The sequence below is a fragment of the Pollicipes pollicipes genome, unplaced genomic scaffold (assembly GCF_011947565.3).
Source record: "Pollicipes pollicipes isolate AB1234 unplaced genomic scaffold, Ppol_2.1 Scaffold_4740;HRSCAF=5597_pilon_pilon_pilon, whole genome shotgun sequence".
NCBI classification, from domain to species: domain Eukaryota; kingdom Metazoa; phylum Arthropoda; class Thecostraca; order Pollicipedomorpha; family Pollicipedidae; genus Pollicipes; species Pollicipes pollicipes.
The window spans coordinates 40282211-40301210 of record NW_023596545.1 but is presented as its reverse complement, the minus strand read 5'-3'; the positions used below and the strand labels follow the sequence as shown (position 1 = coordinate 40301210).

The following is a 19000-nucleotide window of genomic DNA, read 5'->3' as shown; positions in this document are numbered from 1 at the left end:
TTTTTAAATGTGAAACATTCCCTTTAAGTGAATCAGAAGGTACTGGTCCAATGATACCAAGCAGCCTTGAGATACGCTATAAGTGGGCTCCACGTTCAAGGCAGCGCTCACGGTCACAAGTAAACGTCGTGCAACTATTGAACACAAGCCTCCAAAGTGTATGTCTGACATTGCTAGGATTTAATGATAACAGATTTTCAGCTTCGACTGATGCAGCTAATGCCTGGCTTCGGCAGCAACGGCTAGCATCTCCGCCCCGCTGTCCGGCGACCTCGCACAAAAGACATCAGGGCTCCACCACTACCCCGGACGGCCGCGTACGCCGCTGGGGAGGCGAACCGATCGTCTCGTGCGCAGGCGAAAACAGGAGCCTGGTACGCAACAGTACAGCACACGGTCACAGCGACCGTGCCAGCACGGCGATCCCGCGCGTGAAGGCAAAGAGTCGGCAACAAAATGGGTGAAATGAAGGCTTATTCTCCATCACTCACTACACTTCGCTCACTACGCGCGCTTCGCATGTTCTCAACCTGCAAATTATGAGCACAATGCCAATGACTGACACACCATCGTGGGCACAAAAGCTCCCGTTATTTTTGTTTCGGCGTATCCGACGATGTACACGACGAAGTGGAGGACTGCAGTGGGCAAATAAGTCAGCCACGTATAACCAGGAAAGGACACCCAGTGGCTTCGCCGGGAGCGGCGCTGCTTGGCCAGGGTGATCCACGCGCTGGCTTCACTTTCTCATCTCTCCGACGCCACTCTTTGTTGCTTTTCAAGTCGCACCCGACATCGTCACACGCGCATCACTTCGGATCTCTGGTCCGCTGCGCATGTCCCAGCTGCGTTCTCGCCAGCGCCCCAGCAAGCGTGGCGTCACGTGATGCTATCATGCCCGGGAACGGACACTCACTCAATCACTGTCACCTGCCGCTGCCTGATCCCGAGCCCGACCCCGAGCCCGAGCCAGACCCAGAGCCGGAGCCGGACCCGGAGCCCGAGCCAGACCCGGAGCCGGAGCCGGAGCCGCCCGACTTGGCGGCCGCCGCGCCGCCCTCCTCGTCGCTCTCTTCGATGGCCTTTTTGGCGCGCTCCAGCTTGCGCGCGCGACTTGTCTCGATGTCGGAGCCGTCCTCGTCCGAGGAGTAGATGGGCGCGCGGAGAGCCTCTGTCGGGCATGCGCACAAAGTCACTTCCAGGCCACGATCGCACGCGCCCGCGCGCGGTTCGCGTGCTGCTAAAGTGATCACGGGGATATGGCACAAACGCAACTACCTCGACACCGCATAAATACACAAGCCATTGATAGGTCAGATACCAATACCGACAGCTCCCACGCCAATAAAAACAGGGCGAGCAGCAATGTCCGTTTAATGAAACTATTCACACAACTGCCAGCAAACTAAAGTACACACATCGGGCATATTCAGTGCAATGACGCCGACCACCACGAAATAAAACCTCAATCTCCAACGCTCAGTGCACAACACAAAGCAACTGAGCAGTCGGCAACACGGACCTTTGGCCTTCTTTTTGATGGCCAGGATGGAGGTCTCGTCGCCAGAGTCGGCGCCCTCGCCGTCCGGCTCCAGGTAGCTGGCGGTGAGGCCACGCGAGGAGCGCTCCTTGACGCGGCGCCGCTGCGCGTCCCGCCGCACCGACGCCCGCAAGCGGATCTCCTCTTGCTGGCGGCACAGGCGGACACGTCACGCGCCGGCGGACAGGGGCGGACAGGGCGGCTGACGGCGGACAGGGGCGGACAGGGCGGGCGGCTGACGGCGGACAGGGGCGGACAGGGCGGGCGGCTGACGGGCGGACAGGGGCGGACAGGGCGGGGGCGGCTGACGGCGGACAGGGGCGGAAAGGGCGGGCGGCTGACGGCGGACACGGGGCGGACAGGGCGGCTGACGGCGGACACGGGCGGACAGCACAGGCGTGTCGGAGGCGATGTAGGGGACAGGCGCACGTGTCGGAGGCGATATAGGGGACAGCACAGGCGTATTGGAGGCGATGTCGGGGGACAGGCGCACGTGTCGGAGGGCGATGTCTGGGACAGGCACACGTGTCGGAGCGATTGTCGGGGACAGGCGCACGTGTCGGGCACGCTGAACACACGCTGATGTCACCAATCGTAAATAAGAATAACAAAGCGCAAACCACACGATCGAGATGGTTGGAACGCGCCAGCAAGGACGTCACGCACAGGCATGTACGGCGCTGACGGCGCTCATTGACGCGGCACGTCCAGCCCCGGTGTGCCGGGAAGCACGCGTCACCCTCTGCCTGGCACCACACTTAACTGTGATACGTTGATTGGTCACACTCAGAAAGTGGAGGTATAAGTTCACATGCACCCAAAAGAACACAGGACACGATGGCCAGAGGGCCAGTTCTTTACGGGCAATTCGGCGCCCGAACCAGCGAAACGAAGGCAAGGGCGTTATCCTAACCGACTACAGTCATTACACCCGTCCCGAGCGCGTACGTCCTGTCATGACACGACCAGCGAGCATCAAGCTGGGACTGAGGACACCATACGAAAGAAAATGACAACGACACCCAACAACACCACATACTTCACCCCCGAGCCACCCCACCACAGCGTCGCCCAGCCCAGCGCCTGCCGCCGCCGCCGCCGGTCCAGCAGCGCGCGGAGGTCGTCCGTCGTCAGACTCTCACCTTGATCATCTGCGAGCGGTTCATCTCGGGGTTCTGGCCGACGCTGGTGAGCACCTTGACGCCGGGCGTCTTGTGCGAGCGGTCGGCGATGGAGCGAGTCAATCTTGCGGTGCGTGAACGAATCGGTCGAGTGCGGCCGGAACGACAGCTTCGTGCGGAACACGGCCTGGCCCTGCAGGCCGGTGCCCTGGCGGTATGAACAGGTGGTTGTGGTCGCCCTGCGGGAGGGGCGAGGCGGGCGTCAGAGGCGGTGGGCGCGGACCCGGTGCGGCTGAAGCTGAAGCCGGAGCTGGAGCTGGAGCTGGAGCTGGAGCTGGACCTGGAGCTGGAGCTGGAGCTGGAGCTGGAGCTGGAGCTGGCCTGTCTGTAATGTACACTGCCTCCCACGGAGCAGGGTGACACACACCTCTGACGTCAGCATGTCCGTCACAACCACGGACATCGTCCTGTGCACAACAGCCAGTGACGAAACGATAGGACGGGGTGACTTTCGACAGGGTGTGCGGGCGCATGGACTAAGTGGAAACATAACGTCATGCAGCGATACCAACCGTGGCTGTGACTACCAAAACAAACGGGAACAATGGATCGGCTCGACAACGAACACAGGCGTCGTCACTGTCACCCCCCGTCCCATCCATGCGAAACAGGACGCCACGGTTTACTCTGCCCGCCATCGAGCACGTCAGTAGTCGCACAGAGCCAACGGGGAGCAAACTATACCGTTCTGATCATCCAACGACAGAGTCCAACCTCCTGCAAGCTGGCCGTGGAAAACGGCCCTGACGTCACTCGCGGTACTGCAAGCTTGTACGGCAAGGAGGACAGCAAGAAGCAGCCACCCGCTGAAGCGGCCCCGCCCGGCTCCAGGAGACGGCTCTCACCTGCAGCGGCTGCTTGTACACGTCGAAGATCTCCGATCCGAGGTAGAGCGACATGCTGCCGTCGGACCAGCGCACCATCTTGGCGTTGCTCTCCTTCAGGTCGTTGCCCTCGTTGTCGAACACGGTGCGCCAGCGCATGGTGTTCTCCACCTTCAGCTTCAGCCTGCCAACGGACAGAGCTTCACCGCTCTGCCAGGGGACATTCGCGGGACGCAGACGGTGGGAGGGGAGGTGGGCTCGGCGCAGCGCTGTCCTGCTCTCAATCACCAACCCGGACGCATCCACTTTGTTCTCAAGCTCGTTCTCCTCAAGTCCTCAAGCTCGGTGCTGCACGAGATAATTCTGTGTCAAAGGAAGCCGCTCGCTAGTCTGTGCATCTGCGGACAAGGGTGCTGCGAGAGATGTTCCTTGCCTCCGTGACCGAATACCATGCTCCGGTCACTGCAGTACACACCACTGCCCTCTCCTTACCATGCACAGACGCCCGGCAGCGCGCGGCGCGAGCGGGAACCGGGTGGGTCACAAACTCGATGCGGCGTTCCTTCCACATTCCCCCCTCCCCTTCAGCAAAGGGCGCGGTCAATGTTCCGTCCTCTCAGAGCCCCCACAACACAGAACTTTAACCCGCGCTTCGTCCCCCCCCCCCCCCCCCCCCCCCCGTGAACTCATCTACTCAGGTCTTTCAATGTACAACCCAGCTGGTTCCCCTCCTTGCATGTCCAAGCAGCCACCCTCCCAGCACGTGCTAAACAGCAAGCAGAGTGCGTCGCCCCGCCCCCCCCCCCCCCCCTCCCTCCCGCGTACTGTCCGACCCGCTGCAACCCCACCATGGACTGCTCTCCCATTCGTCCCTACTCCATGCTCCCTTGGCCGTGCGCTGCCACTCACCTGGCGCGGCCCTCTTCGTCCAGCCGTCTCTTCATCGTCAATCTCGTCCTCGTGCGTCTGCGGATCGAACGGCCGCGTCTCCACCGACAGGAAGTTGGGCAGCTTAACGAAGTTCAGCTCCTGTGGTGCGGACGCACGTCAGCTGTGATGCTGCCACCGATTCGAGTTCCGATGGATGGCCGTGAGCATAGCAAACAAGGAGGCGGACGTCAGGCACTGCAACCAAAAACTGAGCGGACGGCACGGCGTAACCGAAGGAGACATCAGCACAATTGACAGGTAGAGCAGTTCAACAAAGCTGTCGGACCACTGGCCATCGGGTGCACGCCCGTACATTCCCATCCCAACGCGACCGGCTTGACTTCCAGCGCGAGCGTTCGTCACGAACACGTCACACTGCTGGCATCTCGACCGACGCCAACGGAAGTCACGGCAGACCTCGCAACCCGCAGCTACCTTGCCGAGGTCAGTGGAGATCTTGGGCACGTCGACCTCGATGCGCGTCTCTGGCGGCGGCTCCTTCTCCTCGGGAGCAGCCGGCTTCTCGCTCTGCTCCTCCTCCTCGTCGTCGTCCTGGCCGACACGGTTACGGAGGGTCACGGCCACGGCAGGTCACGTTTTTAAGCCAGGAGTCACGGCCACAGCGGGTCATGCCTCCATCCCGGAGTCCACGGTCACGGCAGGTCATGCCCCCACCCCCGGAGTCACGGTCACGGCAGGTCAAGGCTCCACCCCGGAGTCGCGGTCACGGCAGGTCTACGGTCACAAAAACCGCTCATCACTGCATTGATATATATACCCGCACCAGACCTTCCCCCCCCCCCCCCCTTCACCCAACCTCACCGCAGCGGGCCCTGATCTGCAGCACGCGACTCCCTCCCCGCATGGCGTCATTACGCCGACCTACATGACGTCCTGCGCCGACCTATCTGGCGTCGCCACACTGACCTGCCGGACGTCACTACCCTGATCTACACGTCACTGCCCTTCTCCATGTATGACGTCCACCACCCCGACCTGCAATGCCGTCACCCACGTCCACGACCACCGTCCGGAGCCGTCTGACCTGTATGACGGCGGTCTGCCGCTCCTCGTCTTCATAGTCGCTGCCGCGCCGCACGTCGTCCTGATCGTCGCTGGCGGCGGCCGGCTGCTCGGCGGCGCCGGGCGCAGCCTCGTCCTCGCTGATGTCGGAGGCGTCGCCGAACAAGTCCGATGCGCCCACCTCTGACCACAGACGGCAGGGTCAGACGCCGCCGCTGTGGGCCGTGACCGCCACACGGCACCGGAGACACACGCTTGTTGACGTGGGAGGTGTGCAAATGGCGCTTACTGCAGCATGTGAACAGTCTGTACACAGGAGACTCGTTCCCATCGTTGTACCCGTGTTGAACGGTATGTGGGCAGAGCTATAATGCTGTCCACGTATGCAATACCTTTCATCGTTTCATCTCCATCACTATCAGCAGTTTTGGGTTTCTTCTTTTTTCCTCGATCGCTTCCCACTGAGTCTGAGTCGCTATGAGCTCCCTGCTTTCTTTTGCTGACAACAGAAAAAATTCATTGACTTTATTTGATGATGACGAACAAGAGACAACATAATCGTGCATAATACGAACAGCTCGTCTCAATCATGCTATGAAGCCACAATCACGGATACACTTGCTCAGCTCCGCAGAATCAAGGGACATCGCGACTCGATTCTCTGCTGGTTCTGAACTCGCCAATGTCCACTGGCGGAATACGGGAGGTGGACCGGGGTACCGTGCCGTACCTGGCGGCGGCAGCCTCCGAGCCGCCATCAGAGCGTTCGCTGTCCGAGTGCACTGCCGAGAACAGAGCGCAGCGTCAGGTCCAGTCGGCACCGCCTGCTCAGGCCGCAGAACCCGAGAGCGGACGCGTCCTCTGCGCAGGCCAATGCCAGCGGACAGATGCACACTTCCACATGCACTGCGGCCATTCGGGCACCAGCGAAGAGGAATGACAGGATGTGGAATGCGGAAGGAAGTAATCAGCAAAATGGAATGGTATGAGCGGTGTCAGCGTCGTCAGTATTACACATCAGAGTGACCATTGGCGACCAGCAGTGAATCATCAGCATACCTCAGCAACTACGCTCCCAGTGAATGAGCTTATCTTTCTGTTTGTGACAAACAGCTGGCATTGACCTAAAAAGCTACGTAAGTTGTTCAGTGCGCTAGCGAGGAACGTTATTCACGTAGATCAGGGAGCAGTAATAGCCTTATTTCTCGGAAAGAAACCAGGAGAATGGAAACAAAAACCAGGAAAACCAGGACAAAGAAATAAAAGTGGAAGCTATATCTTCTGCTATTGTTTCCATAAAGGTATGTTGCTGAAAGATCAAACCAACTATGTCTCCATTCTTCTGATTTTCTCCGAGGAATAGGGCTAATACTACTGTCTGATCTATGTGACCTCAAAAACGCAAAAAATAATTTTGGTACTTTGACGTGAGGCTGCTGAATTATCCGGCCTGCCTAATGGACCGTGCGAGCCTTCCCCGCGTGCTCACGGGAGCCAGCTGTACGGCACAGCATGCGGATAGCACACCACAGCGCTCAGCGCCGCCACCGGGGCCTGTCCGACCGGCGAGCGCCTCCAGCGGAGCGCCCTGACCTACCCGAGGCTCGCTCCTCGTCGGCGACCGGCTGCGGCGACCGCGACCCGGAGCGAGAGCGGCTATCACCGCTGTGGCGCTGCGGGCTCGCGCCGCCCCCTTCCGACTTGGGCGAGTCTGCCGGGCGCAGGGTCTGGTCAGCGCCGGCTGACACCCCTGGCAAGACACGCGCGGACACCGGGCGGGCGTGAAGCGGCCAGCATTCGCGCAATCCTACTAAGCATGCGCGACTGAGACCGCACACGCTTAGTGGGATGGGACGCAATGGCATACACATCTCACAGACGGTGATCAAAATGCTGGCTAATGCCAGACGAGTGCTACCGTTGAGCCCACAGGACGGCAGAGTTCACCTGGTTCTGCCACAACATTAGCATTTCATCTGGGCCGTCCCCGGTCACTCACCGCCGTCAGCAGGTCTGCTTCCCGACCTTACACTTCGTGCTTGACTCCCAGATTTTCCGCTTTTCACCGAGCTCCTGGACCGGGCACTTCCCGCAGGACTCCCGGATCTGTCGCTCCCAGCGGGACTGCCTGACCTGGCGCTTCCCGCAGGGCTGCCTGACCTGGCACTTCCAGCAGGACTGCCTGACCTGGCACTTCCAGCAGGACTGCCTGATCTGGCGCTTCCCGCAGGACTGCCAGAGCCCGCACTTCCTGCAGGGCTACCAGATCTAGCACTTCCGGCACGGCTGGCAGACCTGGCACTCCCAGCTGGGCTTCCTGATCTGGCACTGCCTGCAGGACTGCCAGATCTAGCACTACCTGCAGGGCTTCCAGATCTTGGACTTCCTGCAGGGCTTCTTGATCCAGCACTTCCTGCTGGACTGCCAGATCTAGCACTTCCTGCAGGACTGCCAGATCTGACACTTCCTGCAGGGCTGCCAGATCTGTCACTGCCAGCAGGGCTGTCTGATCTGGCACTTCCTTCAGGGCTGCCAGATCTACCACTCCCTGCATGGCTGCCAGATCTGGCACGACCCTGATGGCTTCCTGGACTATGAGCTGGGCTTCCAGAATTTCCACTGCCAGCAGGACTTCCAGACCTTGGCTTCCTTGCTGGCTACCTGATTTTTCACTTCCTACAGGACTTCCCGGAGCACTGCCTGACCTCTCACTTTCTGAAGGACTTGCAGGTCTATCACTTTCTGACTTGTGCCCTGCTGCAGGACTTGCTGATCCTGACTTGCTTCTTCTGTGCTGTGATGAGCCAGAGGGTGCAGGTGATCCAGACTGACTGCTGGAGTTGGCATCACTCTCAGACCCTGTCAACATGAACAGGGCAGATGTTAAACAAAAGAGGCCTAGCATGAATGCTATTATGGCATAAACCATGAATTCATTGCACAAATTAACAATAAAATGATAGCTGATGGTATTAAAGCAGCATTACTGGATCTAAGAGTAAGTAATATAAATGCACTATTTGTTTATTTGTTTATTTAGGACATAGGCATTCTACAGGCAAAAGCCCAATTACAGAAGTAGTCCAGTTTTAGGAAAACAATAATGTATGACACACATACAAACACACACAAAAAGTTATATAGAAATAAGATGTCAGACTGAACAAAGCATGCCTTGATAGATGCTGTTTTGAAGAAAGTGAGAGGATGCCAGGATCCAGTGGAAATGACAAACAGAAACAGAACTGGCAGCACCACTCCAAATAACACTACCCTACTCTATCAATGATCTCACATGAGCATTGAAGGTCAAAGCAAAGCCTTGTGATTGAACCACACTTGATGAGGCCACAACAGCACTTGCACACTTTGCATGAGAAGACCCAGTATCCTGTTGCTATCATCAAACTTATATCAACAATGCAAAAGATTTTCATTGCACTCACAACAAATCAGGCATTGTGTGGCTTAGCTCGGCAGAAACCAGATTTTAGTGCAATGCAAAAAAATGTTCCATTTAAGCACATAGTAAAAAGGGCATCAGTGGCTCTCACCAATGTTTCAATTTTCATCATCAGTGTTTCACCAATGATGTTACAATTCAAATCACCGTGGATTTGAGTGCAAAAAGACTCAGGTTGACAAGCAGCCAAAGTTGAAAGTCCAGATCCCATCTTAACAAATTGGCCAGATAGTCATATTACAGCCAGGGGTGAACAGCTTCAGAGGATCAGCCAGCATTTTTCTACTTATTTCTTCTCTTTTTGCTTACTGCTGACATGCTTTTTCTATTGAGTCATATAGGAAAATATACCATTGATTTAAAATAAATGAGATCAGGTGGTCAATCCAACACATAATGAAGAATTCAAAAATTAGTTTTACATGGAAGCATTATTTATTTAATCAGGTTTACTGGGTTTACTACTTTATCTGCATTGAATTTTCAGTACAGCATAGGTCTGCTTACAGACCTTCTTTTATACATACATCCTTTTCTCTTGTTAACAGGTGAACATTAACAAGTCCCTTGGTATGGTGTATTTAAGCATGGATAGCCCACCTGGGTATTTAAGTACTCGCAAAACAGGGCATGTGGCTAAAACTCATATTTTCAGAAAACAAAACTAGGTAACCAGTTTGGACCAGACACAAATGTCAATAGATGACTGTTGATCCAGACCCAAGACGCCGTCATGAAGGAATTCTACCGATACATTACCTGAGTTGTCTTCACTTGAGGATTCTCCCTTTGCATTCACCATGGTTTGTGAAAACCCACGACTCGTAAATAGTCCTTTCGTCAGCTTCTTTTACTGCATGCAGTCTTCCGGTACACCAGTGACAAAGTGACACATCGACAGTGACAACAGTGCCACAACCGCAGTGCACCACGGCGACCACACTAACGATCAGTTGCAAGCCAACGACAGCACGCGGTCACCTCGGTCACCTCCTAGCATACGGCGTTAGATAGCCTCGCACGGCGCTATAAAGCGCCGGAATAATGCATTATATGCGCTAGGTTCGTCTTGAATTAGCAAAACAAAAACGTTAAAGTGCTGTTAAAGTGCCTTTTAGCCATGCCGCTTGGTTAAGTACTTGTTGAAAACTGGTCGGTCAGTAAAACACATATATGATCTGTTAGTTAATCTAAGGCATTTTCAACCGAAAACATGTACCATCGTCATACAGAGCCTTAAAAATATCAAGGAATAAAAACGCTGTCTTGAAGTGTGGACATAAATGTCAGCAAATTGGAACGAAAAAAATATGAAGATAGATTGCTAATTTTACGCCCAAAAAACTTGGTTGTGTATTGCTCGAAAATTCAATTCATTTACCACTGGCAAGGTGCTCAAACCTAGCCGAGGGGCACTACATAGGCAGGATTGCAATCGCAGCTGACTATCTAGTGCATTGCAGTGCTTTGAGCCGCCAAATCCAGAGACGGATGCGCAAACGATTCCTTGAACGCGTAAGGAAATAAAACAACAGTATACTGGTTCTATGAGGAGGGGCATGTGGGCTGTGTTTACGGTGGAGATTGCCGGTGTGGATCCAGTTAGGGGTTGTGTGTTCTATGTTCTGTGTAGGGTAAGTACGCTAAAGGTGAGTATCTTGAGGAAAGGTGTCGTGTAGATGTCGTAGATAACAGTTATCACTTCTCCCCCGTGTGTCTCTCCTCGAAACTGCAAAGACACATTGCCCCGAACGTATCCGGTGTGTACGTAATTTCATTAGCGTGCCCGCACCATGCTGAACGTACCTGGTGTGAATGCACCATGATGCTGTGATACCTCTTCATAAATCATTAGTCAGGCTTCTAAGGTTAGTGGCCAATGATGCCGGTCGCTGGCCCGGTCATCATGTCTTTGCACTTGAATGTTCGTTTTGGTATAGGCATAGTAGGTATAGCAAAAGGTGGGATAAATTTGAGTTATCCACCAATATCTGAGTTTACAAACAAGGCATCCACTGTGATGGGTGCTTAAACAATACCAGTGAGCTGAACATTATCCTTGCTTGTGCTGTATTCCAGTCAGCCAACTTGTGTGGAATTTTCATGAAATTGCTTCATGAAAAATATTGTTGCATTATTTTATTTGAAATGTCATTGAAACATCACATTCCTTGAAGCATTGAGCACTTGTTGGCATTTGTGCTGATTGTGTGCTTTACTCCAAATATTTGGATGGGCCACATGTGTGTGCTGAAGTTGTCTGTCATGCTGCTATGTCCTATGCTGGGCATGCTCTGTATGGTATGCATTTTGTGCAGTCTGGCCCATTGCCATGCAGTTGTGCCTTACACAATATGGAGAAATTGTGTATTATATTAACAATATCAACATGTAAAATGTTATGATCCTTGTGTGTGGCTGTTACGCCACTGTGAGTTTAACTGGAATGGGCAGACTATAAGCTATGCAACAAGCAATTATGTGGTGAGAACAGTGTAATAGATTGATGAACAAATAAGTACTTTAAATATATTAAAAGAATGCAACATCATTACAAATGTATCAGTGATAAGTGGACCATTTGGGTTTGCAAAAGAAAAGCATATGAGTAATACAAAATCAGAAAATTAATATTATTAGAGCATTATTAGATTATTAGCAGAGCATTGCTATCAGAACATTGATATACATTTAGTTATGCACACATACACAGGGATATTTAGAAATGCTCAGAGCACTCCTCTGCTAACAGTGAATAGAGCATTCTATATTTCGATGGGGTTTTGAAGTGAGATAGTCATTTTGAAAAAAGCATATAGCACAGTTCACAGGTATGGTCTTTTAAGACTCAAACACCATCTTGCTACTGATCTTGATGCCTGTAAACTTGTGGAGACAATTTGATACAGACTACTTCAATGTCACCCAGGCACGCATGACACATAGAAACGTATAGAAACGCTTAACAACGCACCGCAAGGCGAACGCAAGGCACACATAGAAACATCAGATGAACATTTTCACGTTATTAGCTATGTAATGCTCAAGGTCAAAGAAATATGATTATTGAATTATGTGCATCTGGCATACCTGAGCATGCTTTTGGCAATAACAGACCCTAGCTGGTCATCATCAGGTCTAATGTGTTGGGTGCAGTTTTAAAGCACAAATCATTGGTTGTATATATTCACTGGAGTCTTGGTGTAATAATTGTATATGCCATGTAGGAATCTTGACAGTGCTACCAGTTATGGCAGAAATAAGACTGGGAATCAAATGGCTTTAAGGCAATCCTGCTCATTGGAAAATATTGAAGCAAGCAACATATATTATGATATTCATGCAATTACACCTATTGGTTTGCTTTTACTACTTTTCTTTATTTTAGGCATAAAAGACTGTTTTAGACAGTGAGGTTTGTTCTTTAGTCAATATGGTACTCAATATGTCATTGATTGTGTCCTGGTCTTTATGGAACATTTGCATGACATTGAGGTACTGCCAACTAGCCATGCAAAATTAACACTTACTCATAGTACATCGAACTCATTGAGTGATGGCATTGCGGTGCTGGAAGTGTTCGCTGAGCCAAATGGTGTAAGGTGTTCGTGTTTTGGACCTTTCTCATGGTGTGCTTGCATATATATATATATATATATATATATATATATATATATATATATATATATATATATCCTCGGGCTTGATTTCCCAATGAAGTGGACGTCGATTGGCTCTCAAACAATACTGAGGAAGTCGTGCAAGCATCAATTACGAAGCACGTTTCGTGCTACATAGCATACAAAATTGGACATTATTTCTTTACTGGCTAGTTACTGCGTAAGTACAACTTGTGATCGAACGACCGAACGCCATGATCAAGTCTATCAATACAAGTAGACATGCTCAACTCACAGATATATATATATATATATATATATATGTATATTTTTTCTTCTACATATATATATTATATAGCATACAAAATTGGACATTATTTCTTTACTGGCTAGTTACTGCGTAAATACAACCTGTGATCGAACGACTTAACGCCGTGACCGAGTCTGTCAATACAAGTAGACATGCTCAACTCAGATATATATATATATATATATATATATATATATATATATATTTCTTCTATTATTTTTTTCTTCTATATATATATCCGTGAGTTGAGCATGTCTACTTGTATTGATAGACTCGGTCACGGCGTTAAGTCGTTCGATCACAGTTGTATTTACGCAGTAAATAGCCAGTAAGAAATAGTGTCGAATTTTGTAAGCTATGTAGCACGAAACGTGATCCGTAATTGATGGTTGCACGACTTCCTCAGTATTGTTTGAGAGCCAATCGACGTCCACTTCATTTGGAAATCAAGCCCGAGGAGGCCAGATCTGAACTATTGGACGGTGATGACCTTCCTGACTAAGAACGCCGCCTGGCCTGTTGGACGGCTGGATTTGAATGGCGTTGCTATGGCAGCGCGCATGCCTGAGTGGCCTTGAAGTAGTCTGCACGAAACAGTGCACATCTTCGCGGAAGGGTGGTTCAGAATCTAGAGGGTTTTAGGGTTAAGAAGGGGGGGGGGCTGCGAACGGCACCGAATGACATTCAAAATTGCTAGTTCATCTCGCAGCCTGATACAAATGTGAAATCATCCCTTCAAGAATAGCGCTATAAATGTACATGTGAATGCCAGTTCAAAATATAAAATCACGGACAAATACGCAACACCACGAGAAGGCGCACGTAACAATTTTTTGGTTCAGCAAACGCGCCCGAACGAACAATGCCACCTTTCGGGAAGTTGATGCACTAATTTAGTCGACCCGCCTGCTGCAGTGTCAATTCCGACACCCTAGCCTGGCAGCGACTTTGACGCCATGAAGACGTTCCACGACGTAACCAAACGATGACGTGTTAAGGAACATATTTGCTGAATGGTGAAGCTGTGTTGTTCAGAGCAGTCTTTTACACTTAGATGCAAACCATGATTGCAAGAGAGTTTCTTTCATCATGTCTATTGCTTTTCTCAATATCTTCGAATGGCGAATATTCCAATTAAGGTGCGCGTAATTCTGCTCAGAGGTGTCTGCTGTGCAGTATGCACCTGCGGCGGTAGTTAGTGACATGATCAGAAATAAAACAATCCTCCGTATATTGAAATCCTCTTTAGTGTGAGTAGGTTTGGTCTGCTGACTCTGAACAAAGATGGTAAGTTTTCAGTCAAGGGGCCGGCTCACATTTGTTTAGGGGGACAGTTTACCAAGAGAGCCATTTTCAAGATTATTCTCCGCGGTCCCAGCCATGCTGTTTTTAAGGTTTCAAACCCTCTTGCTTCTGAGCATGCACATGTGAAGTGGTGCATCCTATTTCACACCGTCTATCTGGAAGTCACTAAGAGATGCATTATGTCGTAGAAACATCGCGTGAATGTCCCACCTCACTGCCTTTTTTCGTCATGGTTAAGACAAATATGACTACTGAAATGTAAGGTTTCCAATGATAGAAGGTAACTGGCTAACAGTCACATTGACCTGCATTTTGCACGTCCCAGTCGCAAGCGGTATTCTGTGATAAACAACACAGGCATTTGGACGACTACTGGCTTTGATGGACGTCAGCTCGTCGATAGAATAACTGGAGAATATCACTGTAACTGAATATGCAGATGAAAGTAATAAGCATGCCACCGTGAAGAAATGTTAAAAAACAGGGGAAAAGGCGAAAATGCTCGTGCATAGCTCTTATAACACAAAGTTCCATGCATAAACCAGCACCGCCACCTTGCGGCGCTTAAAGGCACTGCAGGCGAGTCATACAGCCCGCCACGATTACGGGTCTGATGTGGTTAATTTGGCGGCGTCTCTGGCGTCATAAAACGTTCTATGACGTAAAGAACCGGTGACGAATTGAGGGCCGTGTTGACTTCATAGCGAAATTTCGTTGTGTGGAGCCGTCTTTTGGTCTTGGAAGTATGCTGATGATTTCAAGTGGGCTTTTTCTATCATATCTCACGTTGTCTCAATATTTACAAATGTGGAAGACCCTTTAAGTCCATTGCCTGCCAAACATGTGGGCAGTAACGGTGTGGGAAATTTAGTCCTGTCAGGTTCTTGCCAAACATGAACTTTACTGATGCTATCTCTGAATATTTTGGAGCATATGCCGGTAAGCGCTTCTTCGTTATGACGTGTTGTGGCTATGGCATCTGATGTGTTTCATTACAGATACTTGTGTATCATTATGTCCATAGTTTCACGTGTCGATCTCATGATCTGCGGCACCCTCGTGTTCTGTCCTGTGTTTAGAGAAACTGGTGATGTTTGACATTTGGAAACAGTTTAAGCTTTTCATCTAGACTGTGTCCAATAAGTTGGCTTCGGTCCCCAGTGGATTTTAGTTTCGAGATTAATGTTGCTAGGCTTTTTTCATTGACTAGTTATTTATTGCACCATTTTTGTAGTTTTCTATTTGTAATTTTCTTATTTTTAAGTACGGTCAAGATGGATGATGGAAGTAATGGTGGCAACATAAAACAAGAGGCTGAAGTCAACAACAAGAATCTTATTATCAACTACCTACCACAGGCCCTCACAGATAAAGAGTTCTCACAAATGTTTTCCTCAGTGGGGGCCATCAAGCAGTGTAGAGTTATGAGGAATATGCAGGTAAACAATGCATCAAGATAAAATGCTCCTATTTGGGCATTTTAGGCTGCTATTTGAAGCAGGGTGATTGTAAAGCCAGTCATGTAGTGTAGTTAATGTTCTATGATCACTTTGTTGTAGTGGTGCTCCTAGACTCCTGTTACTCATGCACTATTTGTTGAAATCCGCTAGATGCATTGACTGACCTCTGCTAGCGCTTGAGCTTGTCGATGTGTTGTAGTGCTGGACTGTTCAGAGAATGAACTGTGCTGGCGTGGCGCTGTTTATCTGGTCATGTTTTATCGTCCCACAAAATATAGTCTGCTACTGGGTCATATGTTTGGTAGCCAGATATGCTCACACTTCAGTGGGTGTTGTCGATTTGAATGAGTACAAAAGGAACGATTGTTAAGTATGTTCATCACTGAACCGATGGTTTTCTATTAACACGCGCTCGGGTGGGGTGTCATTTTGACCACCACCACCCACCACTCCCAAGTGTTTTCCAGAATGGTTTCCAACGGCGCGGCGTATCCGCGCCAAATTTTGCGTAGTTATAGACAGTTAAATAGCGGATCGTTCGGCACCAAAAATTTAGATGTACCTTGTGAGGTCGCTGAGCTACGGCAGGTCAGAGTTAGTCCATGGATTTAGCAAACATGTTTTGTGAGGAAACGTTCTATCTGATGTAACAACGGAGTATTACACGAAGCAATGCATTTCTGTTTTTTTTTAGCAATATAACGATAGAATTAACAAATTTCATTGGCCTAGGGTCAGGTATGAACGTCAGACCCAGGTCAAACTAACCTGTTTCATTACTCTACAGCTTGCTGTGTAGGTTAGTTTTTGGTTCCCATTTCGAGTTTATTGATGACGAAAATCGCATTATACATCTTCCATAGACTTCTGAGCGGTCAGGATAGGTCATTGACCTAAAATGACCAGGGTCAAAACTTTGTTAGAACATACTGCCTAGCGTAATCTTTAACGCTTATTGGGATGCAGAACGTCAAGCAGTATTGTATGATTTTTGACAACACGACCTCCGAAAGGCCAAATAGTCACTAACCTTAAATGAGTACCAGCGATCTTTTTTAGAATAAGTCTTGAGGTTCTGGGGCACTTAAAACTCTAAGGTGGAGTTTTACCTCGTTTGACCTTATTTGGCCCGAACGTCATGATCTAGGAACACCAAATTTTGGCACAAGTGGGTTCACATACAGGCCAACACACCGTGTGAATGTGGTGCCTTTAGCTCTCTTAGTTTCTGCGGGAGATCTTAAGGGGGAGGTGGCAAATTGACCCCCACGCCATTCGAGCGAAAGGTGTTTAACCGGCCACCCGGGCGCGTGTTAACCGTGGGATGTGCTCGTAGCCAAGTACACGTTATGTAAATACATACCACCTCTGTGTTACTCTAAGCATCATTCCATTTATTGTACAAAATTGACATTGTTATGCTAAGTTTCTCCTGGCATTATCTAATCACATTGTTATTTATCATAATGCGGTGTTTTCTGACGTTGGAGGAACATGACTTTGCGGCACAAATACTTACAGTCATCATATTACCCAGTGATAATTCGACCACCAGCCCCATCCTAACATGTGCATGCCTTTTTATGCTAGTAAGCTCAGTTCATGTGTGTGTGAGGTAGTTTTAGGCTAATCCAGCTTTGGTGAGCCATAATTTTTGGCCACTATGCAGCTTGGCGACTTCTCCGCGAGGTAATGCGAACTTTTGAGTCCATCCGTAGGGACTGGGACTGAAAGTCCTAGTGGGTAACCCAAATAAATTTTCCGCACTGTCTAGCGAAGAATATGGCCAATCTTCCAAGCGGCCAGAAACTTTTTGTCCACCAAATCTGGGGTAGCTGTAAAAATAGTCTTACACCAACACCAATATGCATTAACTAACCTCAGTTGACTTGTCGAAAATTACAATGGTAAAGCATTATTAGGTCATAGGTCTCCAGTTTTGTCTCCTCCTCCCTCTATGCAGTCATCGGCTGGCCTCAACTGCGCTGAATCCCCTTTTCCTAGCTTTTGAAACAGTATGTTTGTGGACGATAATGGTCTTCCTGATGGCGCGACCATCTTTAGGGGCCGTCCGTAAATTACCGTAGGCATGGAATGGGAGGTTTGATAGACCGTAACAGTTGCGTAACGAGGCAGGGAGGGAGTTTTTTTAGGCAGTGTGACAGCACATCCAATTTTGTTGCAAACCATGCTAGTTGTTATTTTAATCTGATTAAAACCTCAAAGCCGGGTTCTATTGGGTTTCATTTATGACAAGGAACACGACCGTTATTGGCCTCTCAGCTCTGTGTCAGTTGGGGGCCAAGTAGAACTACTTTGTTGTTTATGCTTGACGCAGGTAGGGAGAACCTCCAACTCCCAAAAACTTCAGCGGAGTCTCCCAACTAAGGAGAGGCAGGTTTCGTCTAGCATAGTTGTTGCTAAAGCGGAGAGCGAGGGAAGAAAATGACCAAAAATCCGTAACGTAATTTTTGGACAGCCCCTTCCATGCGTGTTATGATTGTTAGTGCTTGCCGGTATTCCATGAAGCAGTGCTCCTGGCTAGTAAGTGTGAGGAAAAATGCATGTAATCAGATACGCATTTTGTATCGATGTCTCTCACATATTAATTGGGCAAATTTCTTACGCTGAGATGTGTAAAATGAACCAAGGAATTGATACACTGAAAATTGATTATGGACCAATCCCTGTTTAAGATAAGGTCATGATTCGAAATAGTGATTGTTGGTCTTTTATAGCACTGCATGGTGATATTGCAGGCAATAGATGATATTTTCTGAGGTATCCAATCAACAAAATGTAACGCACTAAACGATTGAATTCTCTTGATTTAGACTTGTTTTACCTGCAGATCTGAACGATTTATACCAGCCCGGAATTTCACAGCATTAGTGTGGATGGGGTCAGCAAAGAGGCTGACATATTCGTTGCGTTAAAGAGCTCGCTCTAGTCTGTACTCTGAGGACTTCTGTCGGCAATCGCTGCAGCTCGGCTGGGAGCGCTGGGTGGTGACACGAGAGGCAGCGGAATCCGTGGACCCGGCGGTCTTCTTGCAGCTGTGTCAGCTGATGACTTGCGTTCGTGGCGGTCACCCCGCCAGCGCACGCGCATCGGTGGACGACTAGCGCCGTGTGTTGCAGACCGGCTACAGCTTCGGTTATGGCTTCGTGGAGTTCATCAACCCTGACGACGCCGACAAGGCCATCGCGTTGCTGGATGGCCTGCGGGTGCAAAACAAACGGATCAAGGTGTCGTACGCCAGGCCGCCCGGTCAGGACATCAAGGACACCAACCTGTACATCCAGAACCTGCCCAGGTGCGGTGGGGGGGGGGGGGGGGGGGGG

General features: G+C 50.0%; 1 protein-coding gene and 1 pseudogene across 1 annotated transcript in view; one reads left to right on the top strand and one right to left on the bottom strand.

Annotated features, from left to right (window-relative positions):
* Positions 1-926: 926 nt before the first annotated feature.
* Positions 927-8137, bottom strand: LOC119098381 (another transcription unit protein-like; annotated as a pseudogene).
* A 2257-nt stretch (positions 8138-10394) lies between these two features.
* LOC119098380 (protein sex-lethal) overlaps positions 10395-19000 on the top strand; it is a 10324-nt gene continuing 1718 nt past the window's right edge. Inside the window, exons 1-3 of the mRNA XM_037221298.1 lie at positions 10395-10476; positions 15461-15635; positions 18797-18972. Coding sequence (XP_037077193.1) covers positions 15471-15635; positions 18797-18972 — 341 coding nt within the window. The 5' untranslated portion in view covers positions 10395-10476; positions 15461-15470. The remainder of the gene's footprint in view (positions 10477-15460; positions 15636-18796; positions 18973-19000) is intronic.